The 13,627-nt window shown below is 38.7% G+C and overlaps 3 protein-coding genes across 6 annotated transcripts; 1 reads left to right on the forward strand and 2 right to left on the reverse strand.

Annotated features, from left to right (window-relative positions):
• The first annotated feature begins 2,535 nt into the window (after nucleotides 1-2,535).
• Nucleotides 2,536-4,739, forward strand: LOC103722710 (pentatricopeptide repeat-containing protein At1g08070, chloroplastic-like). Its single transcript, XM_008813363.4, has one exon. The coding sequence runs from the start codon at nucleotides 2,997-2,999 to the stop codon at nucleotides 4,551-4,553; it is 1,557 nt and encodes a 518-aa protein (XP_008811585.1). The 5' UTR covers nucleotides 2,536-2,996; the 3' UTR covers nucleotides 4,554-4,739.
• Nucleotides 4,617-9,691, reverse strand: LOC103722696 (3-dehydroquinate synthase homolog). 4 transcript variants are annotated; one of them, XM_008813342.4, is made up of 10 exons: nucleotides 9,576-9,691; nucleotides 9,036-9,224; nucleotides 8,253-8,422; nucleotides 7,476-7,574; nucleotides 7,267-7,335; nucleotides 6,394-6,534; nucleotides 6,195-6,284; nucleotides 5,524-5,691; nucleotides 5,003-5,078; nucleotides 4,617-4,912 (listed from the first exon to the last, which is right to left on the reverse strand). In XM_008813342.4, exons 1-10 carry the CDS (start codon nucleotides 9,643-9,645, stop codon nucleotides 4,785-4,787), a joined length of 1,200 nt encoding a protein of 399 aa, XP_008811564.1. In that variant the 5' UTR covers nucleotides 9,646-9,691; the 3' UTR covers nucleotides 4,617-4,784. The 4 variants fall into 4 exon arrangements, with proteins under 4 accessions (XP_008811564.1, XP_008811567.2, XP_008811566.1 ...); XM_008813345.3 differs by having other exon boundaries at nucleotides 9,036-9,263; nucleotides 9,576-9,671; XM_008813344.3 differs by having other exon boundaries at nucleotides 9,036-9,229; nucleotides 9,576-9,652.
• A 1,489-nt stretch (nucleotides 9,692-11,180) lies between these two features.
• LOC103722698 (galactose mutarotase-like) lies at nucleotides 11,181-13,627 on the reverse strand. The gene is made up of 5 exons (XM_008813347.4): nucleotides 13,365-13,627; nucleotides 13,230-13,279; nucleotides 12,563-12,686; nucleotides 12,368-12,472; nucleotides 11,181-12,013 (listed from the first exon to the last, which is right to left on the reverse strand). Exons 1-5 carry the CDS (start codon nucleotides 13,537-13,539, stop codon nucleotides 11,391-11,393), a joined length of 1,077 nt encoding a protein of 358 aa, XP_008811569.3. The 5' UTR covers nucleotides 13,540-13,627; the 3' UTR covers nucleotides 11,181-11,390.

Consider the following 13,627-nt stretch of genomic DNA (forward strand, 5'->3'; position numbering starts at 1 on the left):
AGAAGATGGAATTGGCAGAAAGATAAGTCACACCGTTGCATAGGAGAGGGTGGGAGGATAAAAATCAAATTCAAGGAGCAAGCTATGAATTCACATTAATTTAGCTGCAGGATTAGTGAGTGCCTTATACTCGGCTTCAATACTTGATTAAGCAACAGTTAGCTGCTTACGAGAACTCGAAGAGATTAAATTGGGAACTAGAGAAATTGCATAACTACTAATTCAGGAATGCCCAGCTGGGCAGCCGGCCCAATCAACATCGGAAAAGATACTTAGGATATGTTTAGTTGGAGGAGTTTCCTTCCTATTTTCATTCCAAGGGAGAATAGAAATATTGCCTCAATCTTACAAAATCTAATTCGCTCTCCTCCTAATATTTAAATCTTGATCCACCATATTTATTAAAAAAATAATTTTTCAAATATATTTATCTATTTAATTGATTTTTCAAAAATACTTTTCTATTTAATTGATTTCTCCAATTTTGATAATGATATGGTCATTTCGATTCCTATTCTAATCCATTCTGATTTTAGTTGCAAACCAAATGTAGAAGAGTTGACCGGAAACATAGTCGAGCATATATCGACAGGCATGAATGATGGCAAAAAATTGATAACAAGCCATATCAATCTTGAAATATTGGAAAGCTCCAATGATGCTGCTATATTCTGTGAGACTCGTAAGAGGATCACCATAATGCTGTAGAGGTCGTCGTAGGTGTGTAGCTCTAGGTTTGGCTTCAAGCATATGAGTGTGAGACAAAACTACAATATATATGCATTGCGAAAGAGGAAGAATTCCCTTATAGGTCTACGGGCTGTTGGTCTTCAAAAAGAAAAAAAAAATTATAGTGTATGTGAGGCCCAATAGTCCCATATCGGAAAGACTCGTGCCATAAAGAGGCTCGCATAGATTGTTGCAGACATGATGAGGATATTCTGAATGTACATCTTCGAGAGTCTGATGCATATAGACTTTCTCATCCAAAAAATCGTGCAAAAAGGCATTCTAAATATGAATTTGGCCAGCAGTTGTTGGTGTGAGAACGGGGCTGCAGATATCCCCGTACTCGACACCAGATTTTTGGTGAAATACTGAGGCAATTACCTTATATCGATCTATGATCCCATCAGGGATTCGTTTGAGTTTAAAATCCCACTTGCAACCTGCAACATTCATACGCCGGCAAGAAGACACTAAGTTCCAATACCATTACGGAGGAGTGCATCAAATTCCTCATTCATGGCCTGACGCCAAGATGGATTGAGTAACAGCTACATTTTGGCTCTTTTCATCAAGAGAAACATCGAGAGCATGTCGAGCTCGGACATGAAATTCTGCGAATAATCTCTAGTTTAGAGAGAAATTGCTCGATATTCTCCACCCCAATCTGACTGCAAGGAGTCTTCGTGGGTTTCTCAAACAAGTTTTCGACATGGGACTTGAAACGCAGAAAAGAAGAAAATGCGGCATCTTTGCTTGGTTATAAATAAATCCACGTAAATATACTGAAGTCATCCATGAATGAAATATAATATCAAAAATCAGCAGATGATAAAAGAGGTGAAGGACCCCATAAGTCTGCATGTACCAATGCTGAAGGAGATGAATAAATTGGTGTGCTGCAATAAGCGAGATGACCCAAAGGCCGATGCAAGCCACTCTTCCATAGGTGCTCGTCCTCCAATAAACGCAACCTTAGCATGTGAGTCGGCATCAATGAGTGGTATAGCTCACTTACCAACATATCTTGGTATATTATGCTTCTATTTACCTATCTATCTATCTATTTATCTATTTATTTTTATAATTTAGTTATATTTTAGCTCCTACTTATTTTAAGTTATGCTAAAAAATGCATCTTAAAAGTTGGGTGGTTTTTGAGAAAATAAGCTTAGATGAACCTAATCTCTAGATTCGGTGGCATTGCCAGAGCTGAATCTGTTATTTCTGGAGCTCTAAAATGATTTATTTTTCTTCCGAACCACCACCCCCTGATTTTCTGAAAGTTAACTTTGATAGTACTATTTTAAACAACTGTCGGTTGTCAGGTGGAGCAAGTTTTATTACTAAGAGTGCGAATAGTGCAACAATGGCGACAGAAAATGTCAGATTATCTTTGATAGTAGTGTTTTAAACAACAAACGGATAGAGCAAGTTTTGTTACTAGGAGTGCAAGTGGTGCGGCAATAGCGACAGAAAGTGTCGGATTATTTGATACTACGATTCTTACACCTGAACATGCTGAATGAAAAGGCATAGTATATGTAACTAAAATTTCAAGAGCGTCTCGTATTATTCTGAACTGCAAATTGGATGGTGGCATATGTTGATGATCATACAGGATCTACTTTGGAGACGATGGTAAGAGATATATATTTCTTATGATCTGTCAGACATTTTATTTTCAAATGCTTACAAATATATTTACTCTAGATTATTTTAATAATTCCAGTTTATTCCAAAAAAAAAAGTGCAAAATAACTATTATGCTTTTTAATGTTATACAAAAAATTAATGATATATATTATAATCAACAAGCAAGTCGTGTGTCTAAAACATATATCTTTTTCCAACAAAAAATAACTTTATCTGAATAACAAGTAATAAAAACTTGAGGAAAGGCTTGAATTTTTGACTTCATAGGTCTTGAAAATGGGATAATAGGAACAATTATTTACTAAAGTTTGCATTATATATTAGAATAGACTTACAATGTATAGCTTTAGAAATAACAAAATCAACTCAGGCGATATCACCAACCTTGCGAGGCGCCGCGGCACAAATTTTGCCGGCTTTGGCTCAGGTTTTGACGATATCGCCGCAGGCCGGTCTTCGTCCGGCCATGGACAGATGGAACCCGACCCAAACCCAGCAAAATTCCTACCCTACCTGTACCTCCCGGCAAGCTCTAAACCTTGAGGGTAGGAATCAAATGAGGAGATCATTTCTAGCTCTGCCTCTACAAGCAGAGATACGACTCCACTGCTGAAATGGCCAAAAGTCCACTCTCCCACAAGTGTGATCAGCCTGGAAACACAAATTCTTTCAGCCATTTCACCAGAGAGGACGGTGCCTACAAGTGGAACACCATTCTGAGAGGCTTCCTGGAGAGAAATGACCCAAAGAAAGCCATCCTTGGGTTTGCCCATATGAGGAGGAGAGGGATCAAAGCGGACAGCTATGCCCTTCTGTTTGTGATCAAGGCCTGTGGCCTCATCATGCCAGGAGTTTTTGAGGGGAAACAGATGCATGCCCAGGCTCTAAAATTGGGTTTTGGATCAGAGGTTGTGACACAGACTGCTCTTCTCAGGATGTACTGTCTGTTTGGAGATCTCCTGGCTGCGCAGAAAGTCTTCGATGAAACTCCTCAGAGGGACATCATTCAATGGAATGCTCTCATTTCTATATTTGCTCAGAGAGATCACCCCAACATAGCAATTCGAGCAGCCCGTGCTATGGTAAATGAGAATGTGAGACCTGATGAAGTGACGGTAGTCAGCATCGTCTCTGCCTGCACTCGGCTGAAAGCTTTAGAACATGGAAAACAAGTGCATGGCTATGCGACGAAAAACCTTTCGGGATTCGACGCCTTTGTTCGCAATGCTTTGATCAATATGTATGCGCAATGCGGATGCTTATCGAATGCACATCATGTTTTTGAGAAGATGAGCTGCAGAAATGTAGTTTCATGGACTTCGATAATCAATGGTTATGGTGAAAATGGCCGCCCGAGCGAAGCGCTGGCTCTGTTTAAAGAAATGGAGACTGCAGGGGTTAGACCTGATGAAGTAACTGTGTTAGCAGTGGTTTCTATGTGCACAAAATTGGGAAGCTCAGAGATCGGCGAATGGATCGATGAATATGTCAAGAAGAATGGGTTTCAGGAGAACATAAACATTATGAATGCACTCATTGACATGCATAGCAAATGTGGGAACATAGAGAAGGCGTGTCAGATATTTGATCAGATGACAGAGAGGACTCTGATATCATGGACCGCAATAATACAAGGACTGGCGATGCATGGTTATGGTGTGGCTGCCCTTGTTCGGTTCTCTCAGATGCAGAGGGAAGGATTCAAGCCGGATGATATTGTTTTTCTAAGTGTTATGAATGCATGTAGTCATGCTGGTCTAGTGGTGGAGGGGAAGCAGTGTTTTGAGTCCATGGCAGAGGAGCATGGTATGACACCTAGCATAGAACACTGGGGAAGTATGGTGGACTTGCTATGCAGAGCAGGGTTACTAGGTGAGGCGTTTCAGTTTTTAGTAAGCATGCCTGTGAAACCAGATGCTGTGATATGGCGCACATTGATAGGAGCATGTAGAGATCAAGGAAACATAAGTTTAGCAAGACAAGTGATGGATTATGTACTTGATTTGGAACCAGAACATAGTGGAAATTATATATTGAAATCAAATTTGCATGCAGTGGTTGGGGATTGGGACGGCGTCCATGAAGTAAGAAATGACATGGGATTCAGAGAAGTTACTACTAAGAGAGATCCTGCTCATAGTTATATTGAAGCCCAACACAATGTAATATAGTTTGAGTTACTTCATTCCTTCATTCTGTATCAGTGATAATGTTATATGAATCAGTGCAAGTACAAATTAGCACCAATTTTTCCATTTGATAATAGTGACACTAAAACATATTGTATGAAGTATACATATCATTACCTGAATTTATTTGTTCGAAGTATGGTACAACAAAAATTTTCCTTCTTCCCATGCAATACACTCATTCATGGCAGGAACAACCCTGACCCATGTAATTCATTTTTCAAGAATGAATTCTTGGATTTCTATTCCAGTATGACGGGCACCACCTTGTATTCTTAACATGACATTGTCTCCAACTTTTAGCGAGGTTACTGGAATTGCTGTCTTTGTAGTCTTGTCTACTGAAAAAGCAAGGTTCACAGAATGGATTGAAGAAAGGAAAGCAAAAGGAAGTTTGCTATAGGAAAAACCAGAAAGAGAGAGGAAAGAACCTTCATATGGGCACACTAAGCCAACAGTTTCTGCATTCTGTAGAAAGATGCTGTAGGTCTCATGACCTGAGTTCTCCTGCAAATCAATATCAACAGGACTTTAAAAACTAATCTAGCATACGTTCGATTAGCTTTTCTTTAATCTTTCACAGTTTGTACATCACCACCTTCTTGTCGAGATGAACAAGTTATTAATGGTCTGAGGAAGACCCATTTTGTCATATGAACTACTTGCATGTTTTTGGTAACTAACAGAACTTTGGGATTTCTTTTCCTAAAATAACTCATGTTGCAGTTGACAGCAATTCTATATTTTATATGAAAATAACAACATATAGACCAATCTTGTTTTTTCTCCCTTTATATATGATAAAATATAAGCACACTATGAAGTTCATAGATCATAAACTTGCAACATTGGCATGTAATACAAATCCTCAGGATCTCTAATGAACCAAGCATGCTTTCATTTCCAAAGACTAGATATATTCACTTAAAAAATTGGGGGAAGCAGTACAAACCTTTGCCTCTACAAGGATAAGTGGTCTTGATTCTATTTTCACACGCCCCACAATTGCTGTCCGTTGCAAACCACTTTGGTCAACCACTATTACCTCTTTCCCTGCCTGCAACTCTGATAGGTAGCAAGTCTTTCCCCCTGGAACTGCAACATAGGCATGCACTGGCCCCTACAGAAACAGGAAAAAAATTAACATGTGCATGCCAAGAGGACCTAAATATTCAATCTCAAATTCTCAGTAAAGTCTTAAAAAAATTATTATTTAATTTTTCATTTAATTCAGCATTTGCATCACTGGTTTTGTTGATGGTTATGCTGCTCTTCTTTTGCCTTCAGCATGGTGAATTTGCAAATAGTCTTTAGTTCAGGGACATGCAAAAAAAACAAGCTTTTAATAACCTGTAAAGATTTCTAAAATCCAAGATGGCCAGAGCAATTAGTAGTCTAAAAGTGGGGGAAAAGTTGGTTCCATACAATCTTGAAGTGAGTGAACTTTCTTTAGAGAACATTTCACAGAGAGATGAATGGAAGGGAGAAAAATCTCCAAGACAGCTGTTTCTTTTTCTTTCTTTTTTTTTGATGACGAGGGTAGGCAGCCGTTTCCATCTTCACGATACCAGAATTTCCATGAGAGGTTCTAATTGTAACCACCGCCACAATGAAAATACTTACCGCATTCACCCGGAAGGGCCTGCTAGCAATGTAATTTGACTCTAAGCATTCTGAGTGGACCAAGAAAAGTCCTCTAGCAAAAGAACCAACCTACAAAGGGAATCAATGCTACACCAATGAACATTGTAAGGAAATTCAATACGATTTTGTGTCACTTAGCAGGAAGAATTAGTCAAATATGTCAAAATATAACACAGACCAGAAGGCCTTCACCCGGTTGCATAAGACTGCAAAGATCAACACACACCCGATCGCCCATTCCAACTACTTCTACCCGTGTAACAGTGGCTTTGGTCAATGCCAACAGATTCCTTACTTCATTTCTTCTGTCAAAATAATCCTGATATCAACCAAAATATGGGAAAAAAACTAATATCAAATAATTGTGATTAAATTAAAAAGCATGAAGGAAAATGATGGTAGTTTGTAAGCTAGAACATGGTTGAAAGCATATGCTACATGTTTACAGACGGTAGATTATAGAATATCATGTGCTACATAGGAGGAAAAGAGAGAATAATTAAAATGCGTAATCTCTGGGAACAGGCCACAGACACATGGAGAGCTAGAAGCAGTGGATAAACTCGATCACTTCTTGAGGCCAAAATAAATTACTCCATAAATGCAACTTATGTAATCAAATGCTGCAAATTGTCCAAGGAAGCCTTTCATGACATGGCTGCACAAGGGAATCCTGATATGCACTACAAAATCAACTATTTATGATAAACAAAGTAATAGCAAAAGCTTTAAAAGCAAAACCCAGAAATGCATCTGAATGAACAGCAAAAGAAAGGGTTTTTCGGCACCGGGGGTGGGGGGGTGATCATGATATCTGCCAAGTTCAATTTGGCTTTCTCTTGTGTTAGGGTTTTTCATAAGAAAAAAAGAAATAGCAGTAGAAGGTACGGATTATGACATCCAAAATGCTCCTAATTGCAATTCATAATAGAGAAAATAGTTAAGGACAAGAACATTTGAAATTTTCTGCCAATAAGGAAAACAGATTATATAATTACAGCTGTATCTATCACATTAGCAATGGTATAATTAGTAAAATCTAAGAGCATACCTTTAGTTTGAGAATTTCCCCAATTTCTTCAACTTTCAAGACAACACCATCAAGACCTTGCTCTAAGGCCTACAAATAAGTACAATTTAAATGGTTTTAGGAAGATATCTCAAATAACAAAGCCACAAATTTCGCCAAAAAAATAACCGTTTACATTTTGTATGTTATTAAGTTTCCTCTATAGTTTTAAGCAAAATGTTTAGAGTCACCTCAAGAAATACTTGGGCTTCAGATGAAGCCATTGAAACTGCAAGTACAGCCCTCTTACAGCCTTGGAACGCTGCAACCATATTCTCTGCAGGTATAACCTATGAAATGCACAATCATCATTGACTAAAGATAGAAAAGGAAAGCAAATAATTTATATAAAAAACAAAGTATTATTCCTCAAATACCACTTAAAACAGCTTCTTTTAATTCATAAGCTTACATTAATCACGGTGGAAAGAGAGAAACAAACAGAACATGGTTCTGTTTACATACTTAAGGAAATTAAGAATCACAACTGAAATTAGTGGAATGATCTGAAAAACCAATATGGCAAGGACATTTAACCATTGTGGCTAATTCCTACTTTAGAAAATAACGAAGCAAATGAACTAGGGAAAAGAATAATAGATGCAGTATTTTGTTGGCCTGAATTAAGAATAGGTATCACAAAAGATAATATAATGAATATACGGGTGGAAGATGTACCAGCAGTAATATTTTCACCACTAAAGACATTAAGGGATGAGCGACAACTGATATAGAAAATTATTGTCGGGCTGACTGTTTCCAGCTGAGTTGGCTCCTACCCCAATGCCAAGTATCAATTCATTTTCCTTTCTCACTACACACTTCTTGGATGATTCAACAATTCATAACTAAAATGAGATCCAGCCACTCCCAAATGGGGTGCACCAAAAATCGAGGTGAATACCAATTTGTCTAATATGACATTTTATATTATGAGATAGTTAGAAACATGGAGGACGAACTCAAACCTGCCATTCTCCCGGGAAAGTTATAACTGCATTATCTGCCTGCTTGTCATCTGATTGGAGTAGTGCTAGTTCTTGTGGAGAAGAAACATCATAGAATGTGGCAACTCTTCTACCATGCGCATCAGACAGCTCTGAGCCTTCAATAAAGAGAGGATGTATCAACGCAATAGCTGCACAAATACCAATGCCCAAGCATTACAATCAAATATCAAAAATAGAGAGGTATATTAAGCCCAATAAGCTCTATAACATCTGGTTAAGCTACAATTTTTTACACTGCTTTATTATAATTTATTTAACTCTGCAGAGCACACAGACTAAATATTGCATTTTTAAGCACAGAGTTACCACGTCTCCTCAAGCAATCATTAGTAATATCAGACTAAGTAAGAATGGTTTTGAATCATCAAGCTAGTTCTACTTAGAAGAAGAAGAAGGAAGGGAAGGAAAAAAAAAACAACCATGTTCACTCATCTAACAATCAAATAGAATTATTGGGTACATCATAATGAAACTGATGCAACAAAATTTAGAAATTATAATTGAAACGAATGAAATGAAACATAAAACTAGTTTTTTTGAGCTTACAAGACCACTCATTTCCAATCGATCAAGGAATCATAATATAATAAGATGAAAGCACTGCAAGTATGCTTAACAGAAAATTTACTAAATGCAGCTATTTAGCCATGGAGCCATCAACAAGCGCAACATGAAGGCAAATTACATGACAAATTAAAACAAAGGCGAAAAGCCAATCTTCTAACTTCCTTATTAGCTTACATGACCACTCATTTGCGAGTTCTTTGGATCGGGGTTCCGAGCCAAAGATGAAAGTGCTCCATCCTCTCTCGACTGCTGCCGTCATCACCTGCCTGCTCTCAGTCCACACCCACACAAGCTTCGATCGCTCATGTCGATCCAAAACGACGGAAGATGACATCGAGACGCGAGAATTCACGGGAAGCACGGCTGAACTAGTGCCAACATGGATTAAAGAACAGAAACACCCTAAAATTATAATAAATGCTCGTGCAATGGATTAGATTATCAAACTTAAAATGCAACCAAAAATCCGAACTTTAATGGAATCCGTACTCAAAAAACAATTTTTACGGGTTCTCCGGGAAAATCAATGAGGAAAAATTACATTGCTAGCCTTTATATCAAAAAAAAATGGAGAACGAAAGGGAGATTGATTTATAAATAAAAAAGAAAGAGCCGTAAGCGTATGAACAAATTTGCAATCCAGACAGAGGGGGGGGGGGGGAGAGAGAGAGAGAGAGAGAGAGAGAGAGAGAGAGAGAGAGGAGGGAGGAGAACCTCGTCGGAGAGAAGGGAGCGGCGCCGGTGGGCTGGGGATTTTGGCCGGGACGAAGGATAGGAGGGCCATGGAATTCTTTATCAAGGAGGATTGTTAAGGAGACCCAGGGTCGTATTAGCCCACAGAGAAACCTCGGCTGTCCGAGTTCCATTAAGGTGGGCCCAAAGTGGCGGTGGGGCCCTAATCTCTGGGTGTGGACACTGGAGAGATACCTCACGCGCTAGATTGTTTGTTTTTTAAGGCTCTTTTTCTTATTTCAATTTATAGCTAAACTTATTCTGTGTATACAAAATAATCTTTTGGACTCCAAATTTGATAGCTTTGTTTTTCCCCCTTATTTCTTCTTCTTCTTCTTCCTTTTTTCTTTTTTCTTTTTTCTTTTTTTTTCTTTCTTTTTTTTTTTTTTTTTTTTTTTTTTTTACCGGCCCCTCACACCAACGTAGACGAGTACAATCAAAAAAAATCATAAAACAAGAGTTGGCTAAGCGAGTAGGGCACGTCCGCCTGGTTCAACCAAAAGAAATTCTTTTGAATGTTGCGCTACGTAAGAGGCTACCTAATCAGCAGCTGTGTTAGCCTTCCGATATACATGCGTGGTCCTGAAGGAGCCACAGTCCCATGCCATCTTCTATGTCATGCAGCAAGGAGTGCCCATCCAACTCAGAGAGTCGTCCGTAGATTTTCTCGGCCTCGTGAAGAAGAGTCCCTCCCATGCCGCCTGTAGCTCCACTCCAATAATAGAGGTGTCGAAGATCTGTCGATTGCTAGCTACCACAAATCTGAAGTGGTGATCATAGCTGTGTCCCCTTCTTTTCCCCCTAATATAAGCAATTTCAGCGGTTGGTTTTAATTCAAAAAAGAAAAGGCCGTTGGTCACTGAAATCAAGGAACTTTTGTGGGCTTAAGACCATCTGGCTATGCTTTTTGTTGGTTCAAAACCATGTTGTAAACGTCGCAAGCTTCACCATGTTGCATAAGTAATGTCACACCACCTTATAAATATCAGGGGCCACCCTTGTCAAATGGCCCACTACTAACTTCTGTAAATACTTTTAAATCACCAAAAAAAGAAGAAGAAGAAAGAACATCTTGTAAGCCTTCATAGTCAACTTTAATCATATTAGATGCTAATCTATTGTAGTATTAAGCTTAAAACAACTCTTGCTGTTGGTGAAGCTCCACTTAGGATATCATCCGTCTCCACAATGCATGTAAACTTGGTGTTCCATTTAATATTCTTTGTACTATCAACACCTTCCATAGTTCCATCAATGTTTCTATGGCTCCAGACCAACTTTACCCGCAATACTTTGGCTGCAACCCCAATCAACAAACCTTCAGTAAGTGGTTGATATAAACATAGAGAAATTCTGGCTGACTTGTAATGGTGTTAAAGAAATGGTTGATCGATTCTGGAGCTCTAGTGGTTACAAACAGAGTTGTCGAACTGTTGTTGAAGGCTACTAAATGGGCTCTTCTTAATTGGAATAAGTAAAAAATTGGGAACCTTTCTTCTTCCTGACCGTGCACTGGCGATAACATTATGAGATTAGCATCTAATTCAAAGATTTATCAACACAACCATTCCAACGAATGATGCAAAAGAACCAAAACAATCCACAATCACCATATGTTTGTTAACTTGCTTCCCTAAAAGCAGGGGCCTAAGGAAATGGTAGTTCGCAGCTGAAACAAATTAAAAACCACACTCCTGATTTCACACAGAACCATCCATGAAACTCAACACCAAAACCTTATTAGATAACTTTGAAAAAGCAAGCAAAATATAGCTTACCTTCCCCTCAACCTCACTTCTATTTGACCGAAAATTTATACAACATATAGTGCTTATAAACCTCCCCAGGGCTATAAATCTCACGAGGGAACTGAGGGTGATTTACTGCATCAGGGAAGTTCTGAGTCTCCAAGCATAGTCCATCATGCTGCTTGTAGTAATGGCCACCCTTCCCCTTCTCATCCTTTAAGAAATTTCCAGTGTAGAACTGCACCCCAGGCTGGTTGGTCCACAGCTCAAGCACCCTTCCTGACTCGCAGTCCTCCACAATTGCCACCTTCCTCACCCCCTGCACGTCTGTAGGTGCATCCAATACATAGTTTATGTCATACCCTCCCGGGACGTGATCGATCCGGCTAGCAACTGTCATGGGCTCTCTGAAGTCATATGGAGTCCCTGCAACTGGTTCAATTTCACCAGTTGGAATGAGATTCTTGTCCACTGGGGTGATGTGGGAGGCAAAGATTTGAACAGAATGCTTCAGGATTGTGCCACTGTCATGACCTCCAAGATTCCAGTACGAGTGTTGGGCCAAATTCACCGGCGTCGGCTTGTTTCTCGGCACTGCACGCATCGATACGCTGAGCACGTAGTCGTAGTCGATTTTGTAGGTCACAAATACATCAAGATCACCAGGAAAGCCTGTTTCAGTGCTTCAAAGGAGACAATTATGTTAAGAGAGAACATTTAAAACTCATGCATTATAGTTTATTACTTGAGCTCTAGCTAAGAATCTAACTTAAAAGTAATGATGATGATTATTTTCATCAACTTACATTCAGTAAAGAAGAATATCATTCTCTGAAGACTGGAGAATAGTTATGACACAGAGAACAACATCATATATCTGACTTATTCGAGCTATGAAGAGAACCTTCCGATTTTATAGACCATATGTAATTCAACTCTATCATATGTACTATACATCAAATGGAATTATAGTAGAGACCAAAAGGAAGCGATTTAAATTTATATTGAGTCAGAAGAAGGGCATACCTTGTTCTCCATCAAAGCTGTGATAGTAGAACGTGATGTAAGGGAATTCACCATCTACTCTTTCTCTAACTGTCCAAATGACCTGATTGAATCCTCTATGTCCACCTTGTGGAGGAGTGAGAAGTAATAAATTAATATATGGGACGACGAAGTATACGTTGATTTGTGTTGAAATAGATGCAAGAATTGTACTACCATGAAGAGTGTTATTCCCATCATTGGGGAATAGCTTGTAGACGGTTCCATTTATAGAGAATCGTGCATCTGCAATCCTATTAGCAACTCGCCCGACCAAAGCTCCAAAATAAGTTGTTTCATTCTGATGGAAATAAGGGGGGGAAATGAAAAGGAGAATTAAGGCTTCAGAAGTGATCAAAATGATCGGAAGCACTTTGAAATACCAGTGACTTCAAACCACATAGTTTTAATTTCCTAGTTAAGCACTGCTATCAAATAGAAGGACATAAAAGAGAATGAAACCATGCTAAAGATTCAATGGTGGAATTTAAATAATAATGAATTTAATAGGGCGTATATTTGTATATAATAGTCTCTGAAGGAGTCGAGAAGAAATAACTTCTGCTTCCTAAGACTTATGGCTAATAATACAAGAACATTACATATAGAGAACATATAACTTTTTAATATATCATGTTCATGGAGAGAAACTATATAATTTGACATAACAATCTTCTTAGTTGAATATTGGAATTATAGCCATCTAGATAATGCAGGCATCATCTGTTCAATATTATACAAGAACAACCCCACCCAACGCAACCAAAAAAACACTCAATGAATAAAAAGAGGCATACCAAAAGCTTTTACCACAAGGATGAAGAAAGGAGAAAGAAAGACTCACAACGTAAGAACCGATCTTGTCATAGCCAAGAACAACATCATTCAATTTTCCTGCAAAGGAGAAGAAAGGGATTTACAACAACCATAAAAAAAAATTAAAAAAAAAAAGCACATCTTTTAACCTAAAATTTTCAACCTTTGGAATCGGGTAGAATGACTGAGATGATAGTTGCACCCCAGTTGGTGACCTTCACGGAGAAGTCTCCTCTCTTGAGCTCATATATCCCCACCGTCTTCCTTGAAGCTCCAACGGAGACTCCCATCAAAGCCAAGAGCAAAAAAAAGGCGCACAAAAGTGTGTTCCTCGCCATGGCTGTGGGGGCGGCACAAAGAGGCCGGCTTATCTTCTCGTATATATAAGAACCGTGGAATTCTTTTATTGAAGAGAAGCTATATATA

Source organism: Phoenix dactylifera, chromosome 8 (genome assembly GCF_009389715.1).
Source record: "Phoenix dactylifera cultivar Barhee BC4 chromosome 8, palm_55x_up_171113_PBpolish2nd_filt_p, whole genome shotgun sequence".
In the NCBI taxonomy this organism is placed as follows: domain Eukaryota; kingdom Viridiplantae; phylum Streptophyta; class Magnoliopsida; order Arecales; family Arecaceae; genus Phoenix; species Phoenix dactylifera.